General features: G+C 46.8%; 1 protein-coding gene and 1 non-coding gene across 2 annotated transcripts; one reads left to right on the forward strand and one right to left on the reverse strand.

Moving 5' to 3' along the window:
• Positions 1 to 1,477: 1,477 nt before the first annotated feature.
• FLOT1 (flotillin 1) lies at positions 1,478 to 25,519 on the reverse strand. Its single transcript, XM_029284882.1, has 13 exons — positions 25,486 to 25,519; positions 19,303 to 19,362; positions 17,331 to 17,406; positions 16,914 to 17,004; positions 14,910 to 15,053; positions 13,883 to 14,002; positions 12,597 to 12,692; positions 11,083 to 11,235; positions 9,940 to 10,121; positions 7,831 to 7,876; positions 7,598 to 7,735; positions 3,844 to 4,008; positions 1,478 to 2,939 (listed from the first exon to the last, which is right to left on the reverse strand). The coding sequence occupies exons 2-13, from the start codon at positions 19,343 to 19,345 to the stop codon at positions 2,907 to 2,909; spliced, it is 1,287 nt and encodes a 428-aa protein (XP_029140715.1). The 5' UTR covers positions 19,346 to 19,362; positions 25,486 to 25,519; the 3' UTR covers positions 1,478 to 2,906.
• On the forward strand, positions 22,207 to 22,294 carry TRNAY-GUA. The gene is given in 2 exon segments: positions 22,207 to 22,243; positions 22,259 to 22,294. It is a non-coding gene; the product is annotated as a tRNA-Tyr (tRNA).
• Positions 25,520 to 26,296: the final 777 nt, after the last annotated feature.

Genomic DNA, 26,296 nt, shown 5'->3' on the forward strand with positions numbered 1-26,296 from the left:
TTCTGAATTCCTCGGATAGAATTCCTTCTATCTCCTCTTTTTGAGTTACATTTAGCAATGGCACTTACAGCCCTCTCTAAGCCGTTTACAGAGTCAGCCTATTTGCCCCCAACAATCTGGGTCCTCATTTTACCGACCTCGGGAGGATGGAAGGCTGAGTCAACCTTGAGCCATTCAAAATTGAACTCCTGGCAGTGAGCAGCGAGTTAGCCTGCAATAAGCATTCTAACCACTGCGCCACCACAGCTCTGAGTTAGAATGCAGCACTGCAGACTAACTCACTGCTCACTGCCAGGAGTTCAAGTTTCACCAGACTCAAGGTTGACTCGGCCTTCCATCCTTCTGAGGTCAGTAAAATGAGAACCCAGATTGTTGGAGGCAATATGTTGACTCTGTAAACCACTTACAGAGGGCTATAAAACACTACGAAGCGGTATATAAGTCTAAGTGCTATTGCTACATTTCCTCTTTGCAGCAAGGTATAAATGGCCCAATTGCTAGATCAGTGTTTCTCAACCTTGACAATTTTAAGGCATGTGGACTTCAACTTCCAGAATTCCACAGCCAACAATGCTGGCTGTGGAATTCTGGGAGTTGAAGTCCACATGTCTTAAAATTGTCAAGGTTGAGAAACACTGTGCTAGATGGAGTATTTTTGGCTAAATGGGTTACCCATAGAAGGTTGCCTTATTCCAGCTATGCTTGCTGGGGTATTCTGGGAGTTGAAGTTCACACATCTTGAACACTGCCTTATACTAAGCCCAGTTGCATTTATTGATCACATTAAACAAAGGTTTCTTTTAATGGCTCAATCCGTATATTTTGCCATACACTCTGATTTACAAATAAGTTACTGCGTTCATACATACTGAACAAAAAACCAAATGAAGCCACATTATGGCTTCACGGAATTTGTGAAACCATCCACTAAACTAGCTAAATGATCTCTTATTATCCACAGTAAAAATTCCTGACCACTCAACTTCTCTTTACGTAATAGCTTGCATGGCTTAGACACTAATAATAATTATAATAATCTCAAGCACCACTTGACCACCATTGGCATTGACAAAAATTACTACTGGTCAATTGCAAAAGGCAGCTTTACTTGGAACAGCTTATATTCTGTGATGATACCTTTAATATTAAATAATGTATGCCTATCCCAGGTCCTCGGGAAGAACTTGATACAGTAGGTGGATAAAAATGCCAAACCCAGTCTAACCATCTGGCTGACTGTGCAACCAACCATAATAATAATCACTCCAATTGCAACCCAAAGGAATGTTAGAGATTATGCAGATAAAATTCATATTATACCTATGCTGATAAAGCAGGTTCACGTGTAAAAAACAGAAGCAATGCAGTTTCCTCCATGTATTTTCTGTACTCACAGCAAGTATTTCTTAGGTTCAGATATTAGATTGTGAAAACGTGGACCAGAAAGTAGAAATGGATACACAGAAGGGCCACCACAGGCATTAATCTTGCACTTTATTCTTAGTCAAGGATCTCAGTAGCATCAAGGACGGACTGTCCTTCTCTTCAGACGAACATAGGCAAGGCACCATGCTGAGACCACAACATACAAGCAAGCAGGCCAAACCCGACATATGTGAATTCAGAAGCACAGGTCCAGGGGTGATATTTAAGCCATTGTAGAAGGGCTACTGTCTGACCAAGTGTGCTTCATGAGCAAATGGCCCCTGTAACAGTTTGGGACAATGAGCAAAGATGACAGCGTCAGAGGTCAGGGTACAAAACTGAAAAGCTTCGGGGAAGAGTTCAAAAAATTAGAAGAGGGGTAACAAGCAGTGAAAATGGGGAACCTTCACGTTTTTCCCCTTTTAGGGAAATGATGATGTATAACTACTCCGTTAGTTAAAACAGATATAAGGCACGTTCAGATGATGATTTTAAGAGGAGATGAACATGCGAGACGCTTATTAGAACGTTCATCCAGAGGGATCTCCTGTCGCAGTGTGGATTGTCTCTCTGGCAGGGAGACCTTTCTGATTTAATATAGGAAAGCTGCTATGGACACAGGCTCCCCCCAAAAAGTGAGATTAAGGACTGGGGTGGTGGTGATGAAGAGAGGACAGAAGAAAAAAGACAAAGAGCAAAATGGAAGAAGTTTGCTAAGTAGAGGAATCTTAGCTATGCGTAGCACCAAACACTATGGCACAAATGGAGAAAATGTTGATCTATCGAGCAAGCTGGGAAGGTTCAGATCAGGGGTGGGGGACGATGGCCCCTTTACCGTGTGTGGACTTCAACTCCCAGAATTCCTGAGCTGAAGTCCACAAGTCGTAAAAGGGCCATCCTTCCCCACCTCTGGTTTAGATAAACAGAACTGGGAAACCCCACACATCACTAGGTTTAATAAGGACTGTAAAACTGAATCCTTTCTGTACATAGGTGACAGCTCCTTAGAGAAACTACTGAACAAAGGCCTAAATGACTTTATTTTGTCAGAAATCCACTGTCCAGCCTTAAAAAAAAACACCAGGTCTTGGATTTCACCTTTATCCTTATTCCATTCTTACATCCTTCCCAGCCTTTTTAGAAGTAGAGCCACTTTTAGATCCTCTAGGATAGGTTATTTGGGGGGAAAGAAATATCTAGTGGACAGCAGACTCCAGGAAAGGAACAGCATCAAGGAACATTTCCACAAGTGGTGGAAATCAATATATTGCCAGGTCTACACTGTGACATCCCCAGCTATTATCACAGTGGTTCAGCGGAGTGACAAGACCTCAGCATTTGTGGATAATGATCAACATGCAACAATCTTGTCCATAATAAAGGTCTGGCATTCACAGGAGGGTGACGATAGGAGGAACGCTAAATATGGGTGCATATTGATGTTGATCTCGGATGTTCACTCTTGAGACTTTTCCTTGTCCTCAGTTCATCCGTCCCGGTTTCTTCCGATTCATCTGCTGGAGAGACAACCCCCCCCACCAAAAAGATTAAAATTCAGTCATCGTTCCCGTGAACATGGAGCTTTTCCCCACTGAAACATGCATTAGATGTGTTTCTTTAAGAGTTGGCTGGGGAATTCTGGGAATTGGAGGGCTCACATCTGCAGGGTGCTCAGATCGGGAAAGGTTGATTTGAGACAGAATAGCCACTAGAACAGTGATGGCGAACCTTTTAGAGACTGAGTGCCCAAACCGCAACCCAAAATCCACTTATGCATTGTCGAGTGCCGGGTCGGTGTGGCCCATTGGCTGGGTGTGGCCCATTGGGTGGGCGTGGCTGCAGTGGTAACGGCAGACTGGGTGGGACTAAAAAGTTCAATCAATCAATTTCAACTTTGCAAGATCTTTTTTTTCCCCGCGAGAAGTTGAAATTGACTGATTGAACTTTTTTTTTTTTGCGCACACAGCGGCAGAGGCCTAAAGCGAAAAGGTTTTATAAAACCCAGCTGAAGGCCTAGGACTGGGGCGACGGTGTGCGTGCCTCTGGCACCCGTGCCATAGGTTCGCCACCACTGCACTAGAATATAGAAGTTCTGCACGTGCCTAAGCTATCTGTGACATTCCAGATGTTGAAAAACTACAACTCCCAGCATCCCTAGGAAGCACAATCATTAAAGGCGAAATAACAACAAGGTTATTGCTCATCCCTTTGGCTAATTAAGGAATGCCTCTTTTGTCTCCAACCAATTATTTTTCCTCCTTCTCTACAGCCCAGATTTCGGGTTCTACTTGGTCCACTAAATATGGAATGGAAGCCAGGATAGTAACTACATATTTACTCTAGCTAGTTGCCACCGAGAAGGGCTTTATACTGGCTCCACCCCTTCCTCCCCACAGCTGAGCAATCCTTGAGCGATACCTGAGAGATGCTAACACCGGTCAGTTTCTCAACAGTTTCAGGCAGCTTATTCATGATTTCCAGCACTTCCCCAGTCATCTTCGCGGCACCCACATCTCCGTTTCCGCTCGACACCATGGTGATCTTACTCACGGAAGCCAACGGTTTGCTGATCTCTTCAGCTATCTGTGAAGGGAAGGCGAAGACAAGAGTGTAGTCCAAGGATTCAGAGAGCAAACCTGGATAGAGATTACGGTTCAAGTCCCTATTTGATCAGGAGAGCAGTGGATGGCTTTGGGCTTCTCTCTCTGTCCAACCTACCATACAAGGTGATTGGGGTAAAAAAAAAAAAACCTAGGGAAAATTCTAATTTAAGACTTTTCCAGTGCAACGTAGTACATAACGGCAAAAAAAAAATTATTACCATCAAAGGAACCATTTAGACCACAGGTCAGCAACTGTGGCTCCAGAGCCGCATGCGGCTCTTTGAGCCTTCCCCTGTGGCTCCCAGCCTCCTCTGCTATTTGCAGAGAGAGACAGAGACAGACACTTGCAATTCCTTGCTTCTCTCTCTGTTTGTGTTTGTGGTTTTTTTTTTGTGTGTGTGTAAAAGAGAGTGGACTCACGGTGTTCTCTGACAAGCTGAAAAGCTTTTTGGGCGGGGCTCCTCCCTTTGCTGCGTCTCTGCAGGAAGCAGGAAGGGCAGGAGAGAACTAGCTAGCCCAGCTATGGTGACTCAGGAATTCTGGGAGTTGAAGTCCATGAATCATAAAAGAGCCGAGGTTGCCTACCCCTGAGCTTGTTGGAGAACATCTTGAAGCCAGCTTGCCAGGTGAGCAGAAGATCGGAGAGAGGGAGAGAGAGGGGGGGAAAGAGAGAGAGAGAGAGAGGGAGGGTGAGAGAGAGAGAGAGAGGAAAGAGAGAGAGAGAAAGAAAGAAAGAGTGGGGGAAGAGGACTGGCAGACCAAGGGCAGAAAGAGAGAGAGGGAGGGAGAGAGAGACAGAGAGAGAGAGAGACCCTTTTGACATCTAAAATGAAGATAACACTGCATATATCCTTTTTTATCTTTAATATATATATATTACAGTCATTATGTTATAAAATATAATATAAAGGTAAAAAAAAGATATATGCAGTGTTATCTTCATTTTAGATATCAAAAGGGTTTTGAGGCTCCCAGTGTTTTGTTTTCAGTGGGAAATGTGTCCAAGTGGCTCTTTGAGTGTTTTGGGTTGCCTACCCCTGATTTAGACTAAGGATAGCTGCAAGAGACCTATGGCCCACAACCGTATCCACCAGTTTTTCCGAATTGCAGGTAGTCCTCAACTTACATTTAGTGACCATTTGAACTTACAACACCACCGAAAAAAGTGACATGACTGTTTTTTTATGACCATGGAAGCATCCCCATAGTCACGTGATCAAAATTCAGATCCTTGGGAACTGGTTCATACTTATGACGGTCACACTGTCCCGAGGTCATGTGATCACCTTTTGTGACCTTGTGACCTGCAAAGTCTATGAGGAAGCCAGATTCACTTAACAATCGTGTCGCTAAGTTAACAACTGCAGTGATTCACGTTAACGGTGGCAAGAAAGGTTGTAAAATGGGGAAAACTCACTTAACAACGGTCTTGCTTAGCAACAGAAATTTGGGGCTCGATTGTGGTTGTAAGCCAAGGACCATCCTGTACAGATAGTCCTCGGGTTATGACGTCAATTGCAAGCACACATCACTTGACCACATTGTTTAGTAACAGCAATCCTGGGCAATCCTGGTTGCTGTTGTAAACCCAAGACCAGCGGTTCTCAACCTGTGGGTCGCGACCCCTTTGGGGTCGAACGACCCTTTCACAGGGGTCGCCTAAGACCATCAGAAAACACATACTTCCGATGGTCTTAGGAACCGAGATACCGCTCCTCTATCTGTCTCCGCACGGCTTCGAGCTGGGGGCCATTGCAGCACCGGATTCGTTTCCGTCGAGCATCTCCTGAGGCTGCGCTGCTTTGCGTCCCTTTCCGCAGAGGAGGCTGAACTAAGCTCTGCCGAGCTGTCACCCTCTTGGCTCTCTCTCTCTCTCTCTCCCCGCCTGGGCGCTTCTCCAACCAGGCTGGGTGGAGCCGGCGGAGCGGCCTTCCTGCCCCCCTCCCCGGCCAGCTGGACAGTCCGGCAACTTTTGGAAGTGAGGCGAGGACAGGCAAGGCGCGCTGAGCCCCGGGCGCGGCGGGTGAGTGGGTGGCATCGGTGCGCGCTTGGAGAGCCTTTAGGGTTGGGGGTCACCACAACATGAGGAACTGTATTAAAGGGTCACGGCATTAGGAAGGTTAAGAATCACTGCCCAAGACGCTTCCTCCCTGGTTGTTTTGTTGCAAATGTTTCATTACCCAAACTAGGTAACATCATCAGTGCTGCACAGAAGATGTTACCTAGTTTGGGTAACGAAACGTCTGCAAGAAAACAAGCAAGCTCAGAGAGCACAAAGGACCCCTCATTTCAACCCTGAGCTACAAATATTCTCCTTTATCTACACGAGAAATAATGGACAGCTGAAGGGATAGAGGTCATGTAAAGTTTGTGAGCAGCAAACTGCCTGATCAAATGCATGACCTCACCCCGTTCATATCACTATGGTGATGTAGGGAAATACCCCAGGCTGGTACATGACCTCACCTGGCTCACATGATATCAGCTAGCTTACACCAACAGGATGTGGCAGAAAACTGCTCCCTGGCTGGGGCCTCCTAGCTGGTATATTCTTAAGGATTGGCAAGGGGCTTCACCAATAGAAATGTTGTTGCTATGCTGATGCCATGTTACTTTATGCTACTTGGAATACCTGTATAAAACAATAGACACTGCGAAGGCAGTCAGACATCTTTGCACCCTGCAATGACTGGTCACTGATTCCATCAGACAGCTTTGTCCAATTAACAAATCTCACTGTGATTTTGTTCAGATGCCATCTTCCTTCGATAGTACCAGTCTTTTATGTCAAAGCCTTCGAGCTTTTGAGGGTGTAGCGGCACAAGGACAACGCAATTAATGACTTAATATCCAGCCATCAATACCCTAATTAACAACTAAAAGCTACTGTATACACAACCAGGAACCATGTAGAACAGCCCAGGGCACACATTCTGGAGAGAGAGAGAGAGAGAGAAGTTCCCCGATGATGGGTTCCAGCACGAGCCCAAAAGCTTGGAAGAATAAACCTCTGGCCTCAGTGACCAACTGTCAGAATCCAAATATATTCCATCTCTAGTTATCAACTATGAAAAACCGCATTTCTGCCTGCTCTGGATTCTGTCATATGAGGAAGGGAAGGGGGTGAACAAAGGGGCTTTATGGCCCTCACTTCCTTCAGCCTACTTCAAAGGGACTGGATGTGGATATCACCAAAAGGACTAACAATAACAATGGGGGTCATTAGCTTTCATGTAATCCTTTCTGAAGTCTCCTCCCGGCAGTGAGGAAAAGGGGGTGAGAACGTAATGCCTGGGATTGTCGCTGGGAGAAGGGGGTGATGGGGTGTGGCTAATGGGGGATCCCTTAAAACCTCGAATGGGAGAGCTTGGACCCAAGTCCTGTCTAGAACACCTGCATCCAGCTTTCTCTTAATAAAGATGCCTGTTGGAAGAAATATTCCAGGAGTTCTGTCTTCTTAAGATGCAAAGTGGGGTGGGTCCTTACACCAACATTATCCTGGGACCTTCATTCCTCAAAGACTTCATCTCCCTCCTTTTCTCCTTGGGATTACACAGCGACGTGCTTACCTCCGGAAGCTTCTCCAGAAGCATGTCCACCATGGCGACCTCTTGATACTGCTTAAAAGCTTCTGCCTTCTTAGACATCTGCTCAGCATCGGCCCGGGCCTTGGCCTCAACTGCGTAGGCCTGAGCCTCGCCCTTCACCTAAAAACGAAAACGGGATTTCGGGGTAAGCTGGGTTCTCATCCACTTCATCCTGCTCTTTGTCCCCATGAGGTAGAGAAGAAGAAATGGCTCACCCGGATGGCCTCTGCCTCCGCCTCCGCCTGCATGATGAGCTGCATCCTGTTTGGGAAGAAAACAGGGACACGGTTACCCCTGTGCCCAGCATCCAACAACAGCCATTTTGGCCTTTCAAAATGGAGGGGAGGACCAGTTAAGTGAGAGGGTGTGAGAGGAGCTCGAGGTGACAAAACTGGAGTAAGAAAACAGGCTTATTTTTCTAGGGCCCAGCATGGTAACCATCCCTGGTTTGCAACTGGAGAGTTAGTTGCAAGAAGTCAAAAAGGATTATACGCATGGAGGCCAGAAGGCTTCTCTGCACCAAACAGCAAAGGATAGGAATGTCTGTGGAGATTCTTAGTCATCCACAGTTGTCTCAAAGATGCTTTTTCAAAAGGCAACTGGATTGTTGTTGTTTTTTTTCCCTCAGAAACCACAACTATCTTCCTTCAGGAAAAAAAAAACAGTGCAGTGGCCTTTTGAATAAGCATCTTTGAGACAAAGGATGGGAAATGTATGGGCTGCCAATCGTAGAACGGGACCCAATGGTGTTCTATCTAAAGCAAGGGTAGTCAACCTTGGCTCTTTTGACTCGTGGACTTCAATTCCCAGAATTCCTGAGCCAGCTTAGCTGGCTCAGGAATTCTGGGAGTTGAAGTCCACGAGTCATAAAAGAGCCAAGGTTGACTACCCCTGATCTAAAGGATGAAAGTTAGACCTCTTTGAAGTTAGAACAATTAGCGGCCTAATGGTGAAGACGCTCGGCTCCAACTTGGAAGGCTGAGAGTTCAATCCGAGGCAGTGGCAGATGTTTCTCTCCTAGGGTGCGAAGAAAATGTATTGCTGCGAACTCCACATGGCGTCAGGAAGGGCATCCGGCCAGTAAATGCTCAGCTCCATCCGGTCACCCTGACTCTATCCCAAACAGGGACTACAGGATTGTGAAAAGGGAGTTTTGAAGTTAGAAAAAGTACCTCAGCAAGAATGCTGTGGTAGCTGTCTTCCTGACACACTGCATTGCTGTGCAGGAATCCTGAGATGTGTGATTGAAAATTAAGCGTTCATTCATGCAAGCCCTCCTTAAACGAATTCTCAATTGGTACAGTCCAAGGATGGTTTTGTCATAGATCAGCTCCCTGCCTAGCCCAAACACATCAGCACCTTGTATGAAGAGGTATTTTTGAATTCTACTCTTTCTGATTATGCACCACATGTGAGTGGGGAGTACAGGTAGTCCTTGTCTTACGACCAGTCGTTTAGTGGCCATTCGACCTGGATTTGAAGTACTGACAGTTGCCCATCTCCACCCTCCGCAATTATGTGACCGTACTTCAGGAGTCCAACAATCAGGCCACATTTATGGTTGTTTTGCAGAGTCCCGTGGTCACCTGACTGAATTTTACGACAGTTTTGCCCAAAAACAAAATTTACTTTGGGCTTTTGGCAAAACTGCACCTGTTGCGAACCACTGGCTTGCTTAATGACCAGGCAGGTTCCATTATGGTCATAACTCGAGGATCATCTGTATTACTTTTGTGGAGATTCATTCCATTATTTAACCCTCCAATTTTACTCTAAAGCAGGGTTCCCCAACCTGTGGGCCACGGCCTACTACCAGGCTGAGGCCTATTGTCCACCGGGCCACGTGAGTGGCTGGTCGATACGCGTGCGCACAGAGTCCCCCCTCGCGTTTGCGTGGCCACAAGCACCGCAGGTGTTTGTGGCCCCACTCACGTGAGCGTCGTGGGTACGTGTGGCCCCACTCATGTGAGTACTCACAGTGCCACTTGCGTGAATACTTACGTTCCCACTCGTTCGAGCATTCGCGTCACTGTGGGCGTTTGCAGCTCCATTTTGAGAACTCACGTTACCGTATCACGAGCACTTGCGGCCCCACTCACGTCAGTACTCACGGCCCCACTCGTGTGAGCAACAGGTGTTCATGTGCGCACACACGCATTCACACACCCCTCCCCCTGCCAACCCCGAAAGATTGGGGAACTCTGCTCTAAAGGGGTACAGCCAGAATCAATTCCCTCCTTGAAAAGTGCTCTTCTGTGGTGAATAAGAGAAGATTCTGGATAGGAAGGAAAAAGAGGGGAAGAGGGGAGCCTTGATGCCCGTGCCTTTCAGCCTCGGCTAATTTCTCCAACCGGTAACGCTCCGCTTCGGCTGGTTTCTTGACCCTGGCCTCCAGCTCACGTTCCTTACGGGTCATCTCCTGCTCCTGGATCTGAATCTGCTGAGTTCGCTCCACCACCAAGACCTGCATCTTCTCCTCTTCAATTTTCTGCTTGGTCTTGGCCACCTGCATGAAGGATACAGAAAAACACCCTGAAGGGTTTCGGAAACTTCCTGGTGAAGCTAGTTCATGGCTCAAAATGTCAACATCCGGCAAATTTAGAGCAGATGCTTATGCTGTAGAGCAGAGATGCTGGCTGGGGAATTCTGGGAGTTGAAGTCCACAGGTCTTAAAGTTGCCAAGGTTGGACATCTCTGCTCTAGATCAGAGGTCCCCAACCTATGGGCTACGGTCCACTACCGGGCTGTGGTCTCTTGGCCGCGTGAGTAGCTGGGCAGTGCACAGGCAAGTGTGCATGCTCACCCTCCCTCGTGCTGTTGCTGCGAGTGTTGTGCGGGAGGTGGCAGCAACGCTACTATTGCATGGGTGGCGGCATTGCCACGAATCTTGCCCGGGGGGCAACAGCGTGTGGGCGGCAGTGCACCACACGCAGGTGGCGGCATTGCCATGAACCTTGTGTGGGTGGCAGCAGCGCCGCAAGTGGCAGGTGTGCTGCGGCATGAGCCATCGCGTGGGAACGGCAGTGTAAGCCTCGCGCCAGGGTGGTGGCACAAACTTTGTGCCGGGACATCACCGCAGGCTGTGGCACGATTATTGCACCGCAGCCGCAGGCCGCAGCATGAGCATTGTGCTTGTGGTAGCATCGCCGCGATCCTGGCGGTGGTACCGCCACAAGCCTCACACAGGCGCTGTCACTGAGAGCCTTGCACACATGCTCGGTCTGTTTGTATGTGCACGCGCATATGTAGCCACATTCATGTTTGCATATGCGCATGTAAGGCACCTGCCCCTCCCTCGGGCCGCCAATCCAAAAAGGTTGGACATCTCTGCTCTGGATGAAGGATGTGGACAGGCCCAGGGGTAAGAACCATGAATATTTTCCTATGCATGTTTCATTTGCGAATAAAATAGGCTACAGCATATTCCAGCATATTCCCCTTGACTGGCTGCAAGGTGGGTGGCTCACCTGGAGCTGATAGGCCAAGTCAGATTCTGCTTTCCGTGTGTTCACCTCGATATCGTAAGTAGCCTTCTTCAGCTCATAATCTCGGTGGGCTTTGGCCATCTCAATATCATTCAAGAACTGAGCAGACAATTTCTCTTGCTTGGCCTTTGCTTCCTAGAGGTGGAAAGATGGAACAACTCAGAGGCAAGGCCCGACAGGAAGAGAGAGGCAAAAACTTAGCGGTGGTGCAAAAGCTTTGGTCACCAAAGGTTTGATTAAAAAAGATTCTCAAGTTCCGTTTGACTCCTAGTGATTTGATGGGCAAGTCTATTTTGGGTTGTTGATACTATTGGGAAATCATTTGGCAGTCGCTGCCTTCCTTTCTTCAGCTCTGGGGTTTCCTAGTGGTCCCCCATCCAATTAATACCCAGATCTAAACTTGCTTAAAATCATAGAGCATAAAGGAGACCTCCTAGTCAAGGGGTAGGCAACCTTGGCTCTTTTATGACTCGTGGACTTCAACTCCCAGAATTCCTGAGCCTGAGCCATGCTGAGGAGAAAGGGAGAGGTTTCCAAGCTGAGCCATGCTGGCTCAGGAATTCTGGGAGTTGAAGTCCACGAGTCATAAAAGAGCCAAGGTTGTCTACCCCTGTCCTAGTCCAACTCTCTGCCCAAGGCAGACGACCTTATTCCATGCCAGACAAATGGGGCTATCCCAGTGATGGCGAACCTTTTAGAGACGGAGTGCTCAAACTGCAACCCAAAACCCACTTATGTATCGCCGGGTACCAGGTGGGCGTGGCTGTGGTGGTCATGGCAAACTGGGTGGGTGTGGCCAAGGTGGGCGTGGTCACCTTGATATTGCTCATGGGGAGGGACACCTGTGGGGCCAGGCAGGATTGGGGAAAATCCAGGGGGTCTCTGGCAGGTGGGGCGGTGGGCAGGAGGTTCATCCTGCGGGGTGAGGCAAGGCAGGGCGGGGGTGCCATTGTCGCAGGGCAAGGTGAGGCAGGGGCCAGGGCAGCCACTGCCTGACACCGTCGCCCCCCACACACACAGGCCAGCGAGCGCAGGGGGACCGACAGTGTCCGTCAGCAACCACAGCCTGCCAACCCCTGAACTGGCGCACTCTGGGACTCCGTAGCCCGCCACTAGTTCAGAGAAGCCGCCTCTGAGCTGGACGGCCGGCCAACAGCTGAGCAGGCGATGCAGTGGGTCGTGCCCAGGAAAAGGAGAGCATGCGAGGCCAGGAGGGATGGGGGGGGGGGAACCAGCCATGCTGGGATGCATCCAGCCACATGGGACCTGGGTGAGTTGGTGGGCGGCTGGTTGAAGAGGGACGGTTGCCATCTCCGAGGCATGGCGCACGTGCCCACAGAGAGGGCTCTGAGTGCCACCTCTGCCATAGGTTCACCACCACTGGGCTATCCAATCTTTTCTTAAAAACTTCCAGCCATCTCTAAAACAAGGAAGATAGTCACACACAGGCAGAGTCCATCTCGACTCTGTCCTTCCACAATGGCCTGAGAGTTCACCTTGATGCCAGCATCCCTCTTGGCTTCAGCTTCTCCAATCCTGGCATCCTTCTGTACCTGAGCAGTTCGGGCTTTCCCCAGAGAATGAAGATAATCCTGCAATTGACAAGAGGGGGAGGCGATGGTCAAGAAAAGCAACCCAAAACCGAGCATCAAGAAAATGCCGGTTTTGCAAACAAAATCTGATAATGCTGAATTCTGATTACTACTACTACTACTACTACTACTACTACTACTACTACTTCTCCTCCTCCTCCTCCTCCTCCTCCTCCTCTTCTTCTAGTTATTGAATAGTTGCCCTTCTTCTTCTTCTTCTTCTTCTTCTTCTTCTTCTTCTTCTTCTTCTTCTTCTTCTTCTTCTTCTTCTTCTTCTTCTTCTTCTTCTTCTTCTTCTTCTTCTTCTTCTTCTTCTTCTTCTTCTTCTTCTTCTTCTTCTTCTTCTTCTTCTTCTTCTTCTTCTTCTTCTTATTGAACAGTCGCAGAACGGACCGGCTCTAGCCAATGGGGAGACCCAGCTTCTAATCCTCCCTCAACCATGGAAATTCCCTGAACTAATCCTTCTGTCTCGGCCCAACCTACCTCACAAGGTTGTTGTGGAGAAAAATAGGAAGAGAGCAATATGTATGCTACCTTGATCTTCTGAAGTGGAAAACAATGTGGAAACGATGGTTGCAACAACAAAAAAACGTACGTTAAGACCAGGAAACCGAGAAAACAACTCAATTTGGCTCCATCTTATTTCACTATAGGAAAGGAAAACTTTCAAGATTTTGTTACTATAGCCCAGGGGTCTTCAAACTTGGCCCTTTTATGACTTGTGGACTTCAACTCCCAGAATTCCTCAGCCAGCCATGCTGGCTGAGGAATTCTGGGAGTTGAAGTCCACAAGTCATAAAAGGGCCAAGTTTGAAGACCCCTGGGCTATAGCCTTTACCATAAACTAGACCTCCAGTCAAACGTATAGAAATTTATTTCTTCACCTGACCAACCTTGGAGAAGTGACAGACATAAATCCAAACAGTCAATAAATATGCTCAGCCCCAAACGTAGTATCAAAAGGAACTCTTATGTCATCTTTTCATTAACAAGAGAAAAAAAAATATGGATCAAGCAATTCCATTTGGCGATGGGACAATGTTGACAATGAGGGTCTTCTGTTTCTATTGCTGAAAGATTTGTGAACCGGACGTCCTTAGCAATCTCCGGCCTACCATATCCCTGTGAGATCAGGCGTTCTCAGCGACAAGGACAGTAATTAGCTTCAACACAAGACAGCACATGTGCACCTGGTCATCGTGGATATCCTTGAGGGTGTAACTGACCACACTGATCCCCATGTTGACTAGGTCAGACGAGGCCACTTTGAAGACCTGCTCTGAAAACTTCTGACGGTCCTTGTAGATTTCCTATTTAAGAAAGGGAGGTAACCACGTCAGGACCAAGCAGAGACATTGATCGCCAGTTTTTAAGCCCATAAGCAAAGTAGTGTCAGCTTTTCTTTTTATCCTATAGCCCTATAGGTTGTGTCTTTGTTTGTGAACTCTCAAAGCAGCCTTTCCTCACTGAACCCTCTCTGTGAGGGTTGGGATCCCAAGGCCCCATGGTCCCATGGCTAATGGAAATCATAATTCAGTGCAGGGTTGTCTACAGGGAGGGGGGTCTTTAAACTTGGCCCTTTTATGACTTGTGGACTTCAACTCCCAGAATTCCTCAGCCAGCGTGCCTGGCTGAGGAATTCTGGGAGTTGAAGTCCACAAGTCACAAAAGGGCCAAGTTTGAAGACCCCAGCTCTAAAGGGAGGGGAACAAAATAGACAAGAGGATGGTCACAACCACGCCCATCAAAAGCCCATCCCTTGTTAATGTGTCTTGTGAAAAAAGGGGTGAGGTTATAATCACATGGTCTTCCCTCTTTCGGATACCCCTGATTTCATTCAACTGGATACCGAACTGTTGAAAAGCTGGATTAAAGTAACAGCCCAGTGTACACAACTGGAGACAAAACATCTAAGCTTTCAAGAATAACAGAGTTGGAAGGGACCTTGAAGGTCTTCTAGCCCACCCCCCTGCTCAAGCAGGAAAGCCTAAACCATTTTAGGCAAGTGGCTGTCCAATCTCTTGTTAAAAATCTCTAGAGATGGAGCACCCACAACTTCTGGAGGCAAGTCATTCCACTGATTAATTGTTCTCACTTTCAAGAAATTTCTCCTTAGTTCTAGACTGCTTCTCTCCTTGATTAGTTTCCACCTCACCTCACCCATTCTTCAACCAGCGGCGACATCACACACACACACGTTCCCACAAGCAACCTTACCTCCACTGTCATATGGGCCATGATGGCTCTCTGATGCCCTTCCAGGGTCTCCAGAGCAATATGGGTAATTTCTGCTTCAGACTTGCCCAGGAACATCTGGCAAGCAGCTGCCAGCATCTCCTTGTTCTGGCCCTGGATCTTCACCTAGGTGGGAAAGATGGTGTAGAAAATAAAAGAAGGATGGGAAGCGGCCCCTGCTGCTATCTCACCCTCGACATGGGGTTTGTCAGACTAAGGGGGGGGGTTCTCTTCCAAGCAGTTGGTGATGGTCCTCTCTGTCCCAGAACAGAGTAATAATAGTAGTAGTAGTAGTAGTAGTAGTAGTAGTAGTAGTAGTAGTAGTAATAATAATAATAATAATAATAATAATAATAAAAAAGTTGGAAGGGACCTTGGAGGTCTTCTAGTCCAACTGCCTGCTCAAGCAGGAAACCCTACACCTTTTCAGATAAATGGTTGCTCAATCTCTTCTTTAAAGACTTCCAGATAGAGCATCCACAAGTTCTGAAGGCAAGCCGTTCCACTGATTCATTGTTCTCATTCTCAGGGAATTTCTCCTTAATTCTAAATTGGTTCTCTCCTTGATTAGTTTCCATCCATTGCTTCTTGCCCTGCCTTCAGCTGCTTTGGAGAATAGGTTGACCCTCTCTTCTTTTGTGGCAGCCCCTGAGATGTTGGAAGACCACTATCATGTCACCTCTAGTCCTTCTTTTAATTAAATTAGACATACTCAATTCCTGCAACGGTTCTTCATATGCTTTAGCCTCCAGTCCTCTGAACATCTTTGTTGCTCTTCTCTGCACTCTTTCTAGAGTCTCAACATATTTTTTACATCGTGGTGACCAAAACTGGATGCAGTATTCCAAGTGTGGCCTTACCAAGGCATTGTAAAGTAGTATTAATACTTCACGTGATCTTGATTCTATCCCTCTGTTAATGCAGCCTAGCATTGTGTTGGCTTTTTTTTGGCAGCTGCAGCACACTGCTGGCTCATATTTAAGTGATTGTCCACTAGGACTCCGTCTCACAGTTACTACTGTTGAGCAAGGTACCCCCTATACTATACCTGTACATTTGGTTTTTCTTGCCTAAATTTATTATTTTAATTTCTAAATGTAGAACCTTACTTTTTCCATCAAATCAAATCAAGTAACGGTTGATTTGTCTGGTATGGGGATTCTGCCCTGGGCAGAAGGTTGAAGACTCTGAGGCACCCCAACCTCTTGGGCATCAGGGACTGGTTCCATGGAGAAAGATTTTTCCGCAGACCAGTGGTTTTGCAGGCTGCCTGCATCTCATAGATGGGGCTTCGCTTGTTTGCCTGGCCCGGTTTCCGACATGCCCTAGATCGGTGCCGGTCCACAGACCAGGGGTAGGGACCCCTGCTCAAAGGTCCCTCCGACCTTATGCAGATAGTCCTCAATGTATGACCAATTTAATGAATAGTCAAAATTAAGACAGAGCTCCCTGAGGGAACGTAGGACCTGGATTCAAAGTTCCCAGGAATTTGTGACCACACTTTAGGCATTCAGCGATCAGGCTGTTTGTAGCATTTTGTGGTTACATGGCTGCATTTTACAAATTTTGCCAAAAACTGGCATTTACTTCCAGTTTTTAGCAAAACTAGCCCATAGCAAACCACTGGTTCACTTAATGTCTGCTGCAAAAAAAGTTGCAAAACCAAGTTGGTCATGTGAGCGATCCGATTTACGACTGTCCTGAGTTAGGCAGGTTCCTTTACAGTTGTTAACTCAAGGGCTACCTATATTGTGTGATTAACGCTGGGCACAACTGATGCACCGCTGGATGCATTTTGCACAAGGTAGCAAGTGGAAGATAATAAATCATTTCGGGAATGGCCGAAATGTTAACTACAAGCCACCAAAGGAATAAAAAAATAAAATAAAATGAATTCAGTTGGGATTGTAATCCTGTTTTTCCCCAGCAGTAGGTCGCTTTATACAATATCCTTCAGTGTATTGCTGAAAAAAAAAAAAGAATTACCTGCGCGATGCCAGTGACTGAAATGGGGACTCCATGTCGGGTGTAAACTTTCTCACTCTTCACATTTAGGGTCAGGGTGTTAAGTGAGATCCTATAAGAGCAGGACGGAAAGGGTTAATGCATACACAAGCTACACATCCATCAGCTTCTAACAAAAATGTCACCCTGTACTTCACAATCTTCTATTCCGTTTGAAACCCAGTAAGGTTAGTGTTTGAAGGACACCAACATGGTTGAACGGCTCAGTATCTTTCCAATCCTGGATAATCTCAGAAGCTAAGAAGGGCCAGCCCTGGTTAGCATTTGGATGGGCAACTAAAATGACACCAAGGGGATACTTTTGCTCTGTTAAAAGAGTGACCAAGCCTTGGTGAGATCTTGGGTGCTTTTAAATACAGCCTCTGCAGAAAAATTTACCTCTGGATCTGTTGTACGCATGGTACGACAAACACACGGCCACCAGCAATCATCACTGGGGGGCTGCGGCAAAAACCTAGGGAAAATGACAAAACAGTGCAGAATCTGCCCAGGCCAATCAGATCCCTCAGTCAGCCCGGTCAATCAGATCGCTGGGTCAAATGTTCATCATCATCACCATCACCATCACCATCATCATATTATTATTATTATTATTATTATTGTTGTTGTTGTTTTGTTGTTGTTGTTGTTGTTTTGTTGTTGTTGTTATTATTATTATTACTACTACTACTAGTAGTAGTAGTAGTAGTAATAGTAGTAGTAACTGATAATAAAAAACAAAAATAGAAGAGTATTTAGCAGTCAAGGAAGCTGTCCATGACTTGGGGAAAATGCAAAAAAATGTCCAATTAAACTTAAAGAGGAAACAGAATGGAATACAGGTAGTCCTTGACTTACAACCATTTGTTTAGTGACCGTTTGAAGTTACATGATTGGTCCTCACAATTACAACGATTGCAGCATCTCCGTGGTCATGTGATCAAAATGCAGGCAATTTTGTAAAAGGCTGGGATAGGACGGTTGCAGCAGCCCGGAGTCATGTGATCAACACTTGCCACCTTCCCAACCGGTTTACAACAAACAAAAACCATGATTTACTTAATGACTCCACCACTCACTTAACAACCGCAGTGGTTTGCTTAATAACTGTGGCAAAAAGGTAATGAAAACTGGGCAGGACTCACTTAAGAACAACCGTGCTTAGCAGTGGAAATTCTGGTCCTAATTGTCGCTATAAGTTGAGGACTACCTTATACTAAAAAGAGTGCTGAGCAAGAGCATCCAATAGTACAGGATTTTTTTTATAGATCCCCTACATAAACTACTCCATAGGACTGTGAAATGCTTTGGCTCCTGTTCCAAAAATCTGCTTTAGAAAGTGTAGGGCAGTGGTGGCGAACCTATGGCACGGGTGCCAGAGGCGGCACTCGGAGCCCTCTCTGTGGGCACACATGCCGTTGCCCCAGCCTTGCCTCCCCCGTGACCCCCTCCTCTCCTGCAGCCCCCCTGAAGGAGAGTCGCCCTCGAGCATGGCCCACACAGAGCAGCGCAGCCAAGGACATGGCAGCCAGGCAGCGTAGACAAGACTCTGCTCTCACACCCCAGCATGCAATTGATGCTGCAGGGCGCAGGCAGAGGGTGTGGCCGCCATAGCGCTGCTGGGCTGCCTGGGCGATCTGTGGCAGGCCCTGGAGGCAGTGAGTGGTCCTGTGGGCAGGCGGGGCGGGTGATGGGGGGACAGAACAGGGGCGGGGCAGGGGGGTGGAGCGGGGGCGGGGCCAGTTTTTGGGCACTCGGTTTCTAAAAGGTTCGCCATCACTGCTGTAGGGTCATGATCCTAACACTCTTCCGTCACTCTTTAAAGCAGCTACGTCTTTTCCTGCACAGCCCTATAACAAGCTTGAGGCTGTGCTCTAATGCAGCAGCCCCCAAGCTTTTGGGCACCAGGGACTGGTTCCGTGGAGAGAGGCTTTTCCGTGGACCGGACCGGATGGGGCTTCATTTCTTTGTGTGGACCGGTTTCTGGCGTGCTGTGGACCGATGCCGGTCCACGGACTGGGGGTTGGGGGACTCCTGCTCTAATGGCTGTGCGGCCAAAACATAATTGTTGGGAAACAGGAAGCAGGCACAATCAAGGGGAAAGCCCTTGCTGGAGTTTTTATTTGTGAAAATAAAAACACAGAATGCCTAAAAGAAAGTGAGGAGAAAGCAGTATCTCCAAATGAAGTCCTAAAGCGCAAACGTCACCTGGACAGCCCAAAGATGGTTGAATGTGCAAAGTGATCCATGCATTCTGGATCGTGGCTAGTTTGAGCAAAGGCACATTGCCGCATTTTGTTGCCGCTCTGAAGGCTGATCTGATCAGATAAAAAAAAAGCTAAGAAAGAGGAACAGAAAATGGAGCACTTACCTGAGACGACCATGGCTTCGTTGGGGCCACAGGTAAAGAACATCTTGACGCTTAGGGAGTCTGGAAAAGGAACAGGAAACTGGGATTAGCAGAAACTTGGAGGTCATCTAGTCCAACCCCCTTGTTCAAGCAGCAGACCCTATACCAGTGGTTCTCAACCTTTTTAATGCCGCGACCCCCAACCGGTCGTAAGTCGAGGACTAAACTGGTCGTAAGTCGAGGACTAAACCGGTCGTAAGTCGAGGATAAACTGGTCGTAAGTCGAGGACTACCCAACCGGTCGTAAGTCGAGGACTTTCCCTGCCCGGGAGCGCCGCGCATGCATGGTTCCGCCCCCTGCGCCGGTCGAGGCGTAGCTGGCAGGCGGCAGAGACAGAGCAGGCCGACCACCAGCTGGCCCAGCCCAAGGGAGGTAAGGCACCCGCCGGAAAAGGGAAAAAAAAATGGCGGACAAAAAAAATGGCGGACAGCCTTGCTTGGCGACCCCTGTGAAATGGTCGATCGACCCCAAATGGGGTCGCGACCCATAGGTTGAGAACCGCTGCCCTATACCATTTCAGACAAATGGCTCTCCAATCTCTTCTTAAGAACATCACTTCCGAAGGCTCTACTGATTAACTGTTTTAACTGTCAGGAAATTTCCCCTTTTTTCTAGGTTGGTTGTCTCCTTGATTAGTTTCCATCCATTGCTTTTTGTCCTGCCTTCAGGTGCTTTGGAGAACAGGTTGACTCCCCCTTCTTTGAGGCAGCCCCTCAAATACTGGAAAGCTGCTATCACATCACCCCCTCGTCCTTCTTTTCATTAAACTAGACATACCCAGTTCCAGCAACCGTCTATCATATGTTTTAGCCTTCAGTCCCCTAATCCTCTTTGTTGCTCATATTTCATATCTTATTTCATATCTGGCCTGTTTCCCCTGTTGCAATACATCCTGCTTGCATCAGGGTGGGGCAATATGAAGCCCTCCAGATGTTGCTGAATTCCCAGATGTCCAATAATGGGAGATACAATTCACTCCAGACTAGAAGTTTTTTTTCATCCTCATCCAGAATTAAAATACACTACACCCCTACACACACACTTTGAGCAGGGTCCGCAAGATTGTCTGGGACACAACACATCCTCTTCACGACCTGTTTTTCTTGTTACCTTCTGGGAGGAGGCTCCGTGGTATCCGAAGCAGAACGTGCAGATTCAGTCACAGTTTCGTTCCATACAGTATCAACCTTGTGAACTCTCAAGTTTCCTCTTTCCGTTATGTATTCAAGATGGACAGTGATTAATATTTATATCTTATTTATATGTAAGGGTGTAGGTCAGAGGTAGGCAACCTTGGCTCTTTTATGACTCGTGGACTTCAACTCCCAGAATTCCTGAGCCAGCCATGCTGAGGGGAAAGGGAGAGGATTCCAAGCTGAGCCATGCTGGTTCAGGAATTCTGGGAGCTGAAGTCCACGAGTCATAAAAGAGCCAAGATTGCCTACCCCTGGTGTAGGTATATACGTATGTTGTATATAGCATATTTATATGTGTGTTATGTATGTGTACGCTTTGAGAGCAACTAAATTTCATTTTTAATGTGTGTCGTTGTGCCCACAGTAAAAAATGACAATAAAGGTTATCTATCTATACATACACAGACACAATTAATCTTCCCCAGTCAAATTAAGCAGATGCAGTCCTAGGAATCAATGAACTACCCAATGGTTAAATCTGCAGCCAAGCTTGCAAGGCAAACAGATTCCTTAAAATCAACTCAACTTTGGACTCAGAACAGGCAACAACTACGGCTCGATCACAGAACACCAACTTTGCATGCAGAAAGTCTCACGTCCATTTCCAACATCTCCAGTTGCAGTGTTTCTCAACCTTGGCAACTTTACGATGTGTGGATTTCAACTCCCAAAATTCTCCAGCTAGCAACACAGTGAGTTAGAGTATGAAAAGATCCTTGCAGGAAACACCAAAGAGTTCTTATGAATGAAGAATTCTTGATAATCTACTGAAGGTAATGAAGCCACCAATGCCAACTAAACTGGTCACTGAGCTTGATCTAACCCAGGAATTTTGACAATTTCCAAATATATGGATTCCAACTCCCAGAATGTCACATAATCCATACATCTGGAAGTTGTCAAGAATTGGGAAATCCTGGTGTAGCAGAAACTGCTTGCTTCTATGAAGATTCACATAGCACCTTCCTCAACCAGGTGCCCTCTAGATGTGCTAAGTCCACTCCCTCATTTTCCATTCGAACTGTAACTATAACACAAACACACCTGAAAAGGCATCTGACTGAAAGAATCTCCTTTATAGATCAGATCGCAAACCTGGCAATCAAAACAAAACCTTGCTTGAATGAGAGTTTTGTCCATTGCTACTGATTTTTTACTGCAGGGATCTCCAAGGCAACTTTTAAAACTTGTGGACTTCAACTCCCAGAATTCCTCAACCCGCCACGCTGGCTGAGGAATTCTGAGAGTTGGTCTACATGCTGACTGAGGAATTCTGGGACTTGAAGTCCACAAATCTTAAAGTTGCCAAGTTTGGAGAGCCCTGTTCTATTGCAATGAGTATAGCCAGAGACGAGTTATGGGTTTCTCTTTGTGTCGGTCCACTGTTATTTCTGACCCAAGAACCTTTTCACTCTGTGGTGGCTCTTGCAGGAGACTGGGACCACACATTATAGTAACCCAACAGATGGCTGGTTTGTTCTTAGCTTACATCTGGTGGCTGAGCTACGCAATTTTGTATGAACTAGGATGCCTCTGAGATTGCATCTGTGTAAAATTCACTCCAGGCTATTTCAAGAGATGCAAAACCAGCTCATATTATACTGTTGGCATTAACAGATACTTTATTAGGATCTACCCAAAAAAAAACACCTCGGCATAGGCAGCTTTCCTTCGATAGCTCAGCTGGTAGAGCGGAGGACTGTAGAAGTCTGCTTGAGTCATCCTTAGGTCGCTGGTTCGATTCCGGCTCGAAGGAAATTGTTTTTGGAGCCATTTTGATCTAGTGGTTAAAGCACCTGGCTGGAAAATAGTGAGTTCTAATCCTGCATTAGGGACAAAGCCAACCTTGGGCCAGCCACTGTCCCTCAACCCAACCTATCTCATAGGGTTGTTGTTCTGGGGAAAATAGGAGGAAGGTGTGTTGGATATGAGGGAGAAGGGTAGTTCAGAAATGTGAAACACAAATAAATAAATCTCTGCCGCCTTGGGTTATTAATAAAAATAAAGGTAGGATACAAACAAACTAGAGAGTATTCCCTTTAACACGGAAGTAAAGGCCTGTAGCTCTGATGCTGCCAGATGGCCCAATTTCATTCAGGGGTAGGCAACCTTGTCTCTTTTATGACTTGTGGACTTCAACTCCCAGAATTCCTGAGCCAGTCCACGAGTCATAAAGAGCCAAGGTTGCCTACCCCTGAACTAGGACATCATGGTTTTCTCAGCAAGCCATGGTTAAAATTCTGGTTTATATTCATGTGTACACTGAGCCAAAATGAAAAGACATCCTTACATTCAAAAAGCTTGAAAAGGCACATATATAAACAGCAAAAGACGCTCAGAAGAACTTTGTTATCTCTTTAACTCCAGAGGAAATTAGTCAGAAATTGTCTGGGCCCCACCTTTCCAAGTCTGGTTCCATTTATTTATTAGCATTAAAGTCCATCAAAACTATCAAAAAACTAATAACATATTAAAAAGCAGTTTTATCTGCGGTGGGAAAAAAAATATTGTGCTCCAGGGAGGTCTTCTCCAATACACCTAGTCTTCGACTTACAACAGTTCATTTAGTGAGTGTTCGAACTTACAACAGCTCTCAAAAGAGTGTCTTATGACTGTTTTTTACACCTATGACCATTGCAGCATCCTCATGGTCATGTGATCAAAATTTGGACACTTGGCAACTGGTTCATATATATGAGGGTTGCAGTGTCCCAGGATCATGTGATCCCCTTTTGGGACCTTCCGACGATCAAAATCAATGGGGATGCCAGATTCACTTAGCAACCGTGTTACTAACATAGCAAAAGCGGTGATTCACTTCACAACTGTGGAAAAAAAGATCGTAAAATGGGGCAAAATTAACCACTGTCTTGCTTGGCAACAGAAATTTTGTTGTTGCTGTTGTTAAGTCGAGGACTACTTATATGCCTTCAATCAGAAGAAATGAGATGCGATCCAGTGGTGGGATTCAAATATGTGAACAACCGGTTCTCCGTGTGGATGCCGCTTTTGGAAGTCCATTCCGGGCTTGGGCAACAAAAAATTAGCTACCGGTTCTGCCGAACTGGTGCGAACTGGCTGAATCCCACCACTGGATGCGATGTGATCACAACTATCAAGATCTCATGTTTCCATAGTTACCAAACCTTTTCACATGACGGAGATGCTTGGAACTGGACTTTGGATTGGCCAATATGAAAAGGGGCAAAATATACAAATTCCAAGCCTTAAAAGAGCTTTGAAGTTCATGACTGACTTTTGGATTCATCTCCAAGACAGGGTAAGGAGGTTACCTCCACCCCCAGGTCTAGTTAGCTAAGCTCGCTGTTTTGAGTTTATCTAAACCTTCCAGAACACTTTTGAAGGCAATCCCACCTTACAATACATCCTGACAAGAAACTGTATCAAAAGTGGTTGGATGAAGAACCTCATTCTACAAGAACACTTGTTAAATGTCAGTGCAATAAGATATTCATTTCTAACACATCTTAAGAGTGGTGTTTCTCAAGCTTGGTAACTTTAAAATGTTGATTATTTTTTTTAACTCCCAGAAATCCCCAGCCAGCATGGGCTGGCTGAAGAATTTTGCGAGTTGAAGTCCACAAATCTTAAAAGTCACTAAGGTTCAGAAACCTTGACCTAGAGTTTTAGTGTTTTGAAGGTTAGGTTATTTTACAATGTTGGATCATTACAGAATGTTGAATGTTACATAAAATACAGGTAGTCCTTGACTTATAACAATTCATTTAGCACCTGTTTGAAGTTACAGTAGCGCAGAAAAAAGCGACTTATGAACAGTTTTCACACTTATGACCATTGCACAGTCAAATGATCAAAATTTGGGTGCTTGGCAACTTCCATGCATTTATGATATCCCGTGGTCATGTGATCACCACTTGTACCCTTCCCATATAGCTTCCAACAAGCAAAGTCAACGGGGGAAGCCAGATTCGCTTAATGACCGCACGATTCACTTAACCAATGGAGTCACTTAACAACTGTGGCAATAAAAGTTGTAAAATGGGGCACATTTAACCACCTTGCTTAGTAACCAAAATTTTGGGCTCGATTATGGTTGTAAGTTAAGTGACTCTACCTGTAATATACATTGCCCAGAGCTTTTGCAGTGGGTGAAATATGCATTTATACATAAAGTGGAAGGGATCAGAGAGGTCACCTAGTCCAACCCCCCTTCTCAGGACAAGATTCTGTGAAAGGAAACCGTCCAGCACCGTTATTCTAAGCAAAACATTTCAATGCTCAATAACTCTAATTCCTCCTAATTACCCAGATTCTCATGCCTTTTAATTGCCATCCACCGGCTCCCCATCGTGTGTTGCTTTTCGATGTATATTTTTTCCTAAATACGTCAATCATGGCAGAGGCTATTCCCCCCACCCCCACCCCCCAAAAAATCCCAACCCAACCACCTGGAGCCATTTTCCAAAGAAAAATGTAATTTAGCCAGGGGGGTGTTTAGATGAAACCCAGAGCTGTGAGCTTTTTCTAAGGCGGGCAGATCACGAGGACTAGCAAGTTAATTCAAAAGAACCACCCCCAAAGAGGAAGGCGAGCCAGGGAAATTTCCACACTACAGGATGATGATGATGGCGACTTCCACACCCTGTTAGTGTGGAATTTTTCAGAGGTAACTGGAAGCTTTTCTTTCCTAGGGATCCGTCGGCCTCCCGACGGCTTAATTATGCAATACATTCGCTGAGGACACAGCCCGGGAAAAAACCGCTCCTCTCTGAAAACAGGCAGAAGCAGGCCTCTTATTTGTGTGCATTTCGCAAAAAGCGCAAGGAGAGCGAGCAGGACCCCCCCCCCCCACACAACGGGGCTGCGCGCTAGCCTGAATACCGCGCCCGCTTTTTTTTTTCTCCCTTGCACGCCGCTCGTTCGTGCAATCCCCTCCCCGGCGGCTTCCCGACGCCCGGGCCCTACCTGCCTTCCCAGGACCCGCGCGCGCTCGCTCGCTCGCCCGCTCGCTTCTGCTCCAAACAGGCGCACCCTCCCTTCCTTCCTTCCTTCCGACGCCGCCGCGCCTTTCCCGGCAGCCCTCGCTGGCGGCTCACTTTCGCTTTTCCACAAGCGCCGCGCCTGCTGGAGGCGGCCGCGCGTCGGAAGGGCGGCTGGTCGCGGGAGGGGAGCGACGGCGCCGCCTCGCTTTCTCGCCCGCCCGCCCTGGCAGGCGGAGTCGCTGAGTCCTCCTCCGCTGGGTGAAGCGGCGCAGATCCGCACCTGGTGGCCGCTAAGAATATGGGAAATTGAGGCTGAAAGCGGGAGGGAAGGGGCTGGAATGGGAGGGAGGGAGGGAGGGATGGTATAGTTTAGTTTAGTTTAGTTTTATTAAATTTATACCCCGCCCTTCTCCCGGAGGACTCAGGGCGGCTTACAGCCAGTTTAAAAACAATAATACAATACAATACAAAATTTAAAAGTGATTAAAAATAAATATTTAAATAGGCCGCTTCTACTAAAAATTTTGTTAAAACCAATTTAAAATGCCCCTAGGCCAGTCCTGCCCGCTGAGCAAGGGTAGGCAACCTTGGCTCTTTTATGACTCGTGGACTTCAACTCCCAGAATTCCTGAGCCAGCTAAGCTGGCTCAGGAATTCTGGGAGTTGAAGTCCACGAGTCATAAAAGAGCCAAGGTTGCCTACCCCTGGTATAGAGAGAGAGGGAGGAAGGAAAGAAAGAAGGAAGGAAAGGAAAGAAGGAAGGCAGAAGATGAAGGAAAGAAGAGGGAGGGAGG

Source organism: Protobothrops mucrosquamatus, unplaced genomic scaffold, assembly GCF_001527695.2.
Source record: "Protobothrops mucrosquamatus isolate PMUCROS unplaced genomic scaffold, P.Mucros_1.0 scaffold1055, whole genome shotgun sequence".
In the NCBI taxonomy this organism is placed as follows: domain Eukaryota; kingdom Metazoa; phylum Chordata; class Lepidosauria; order Squamata; family Viperidae; genus Protobothrops; species Protobothrops mucrosquamatus.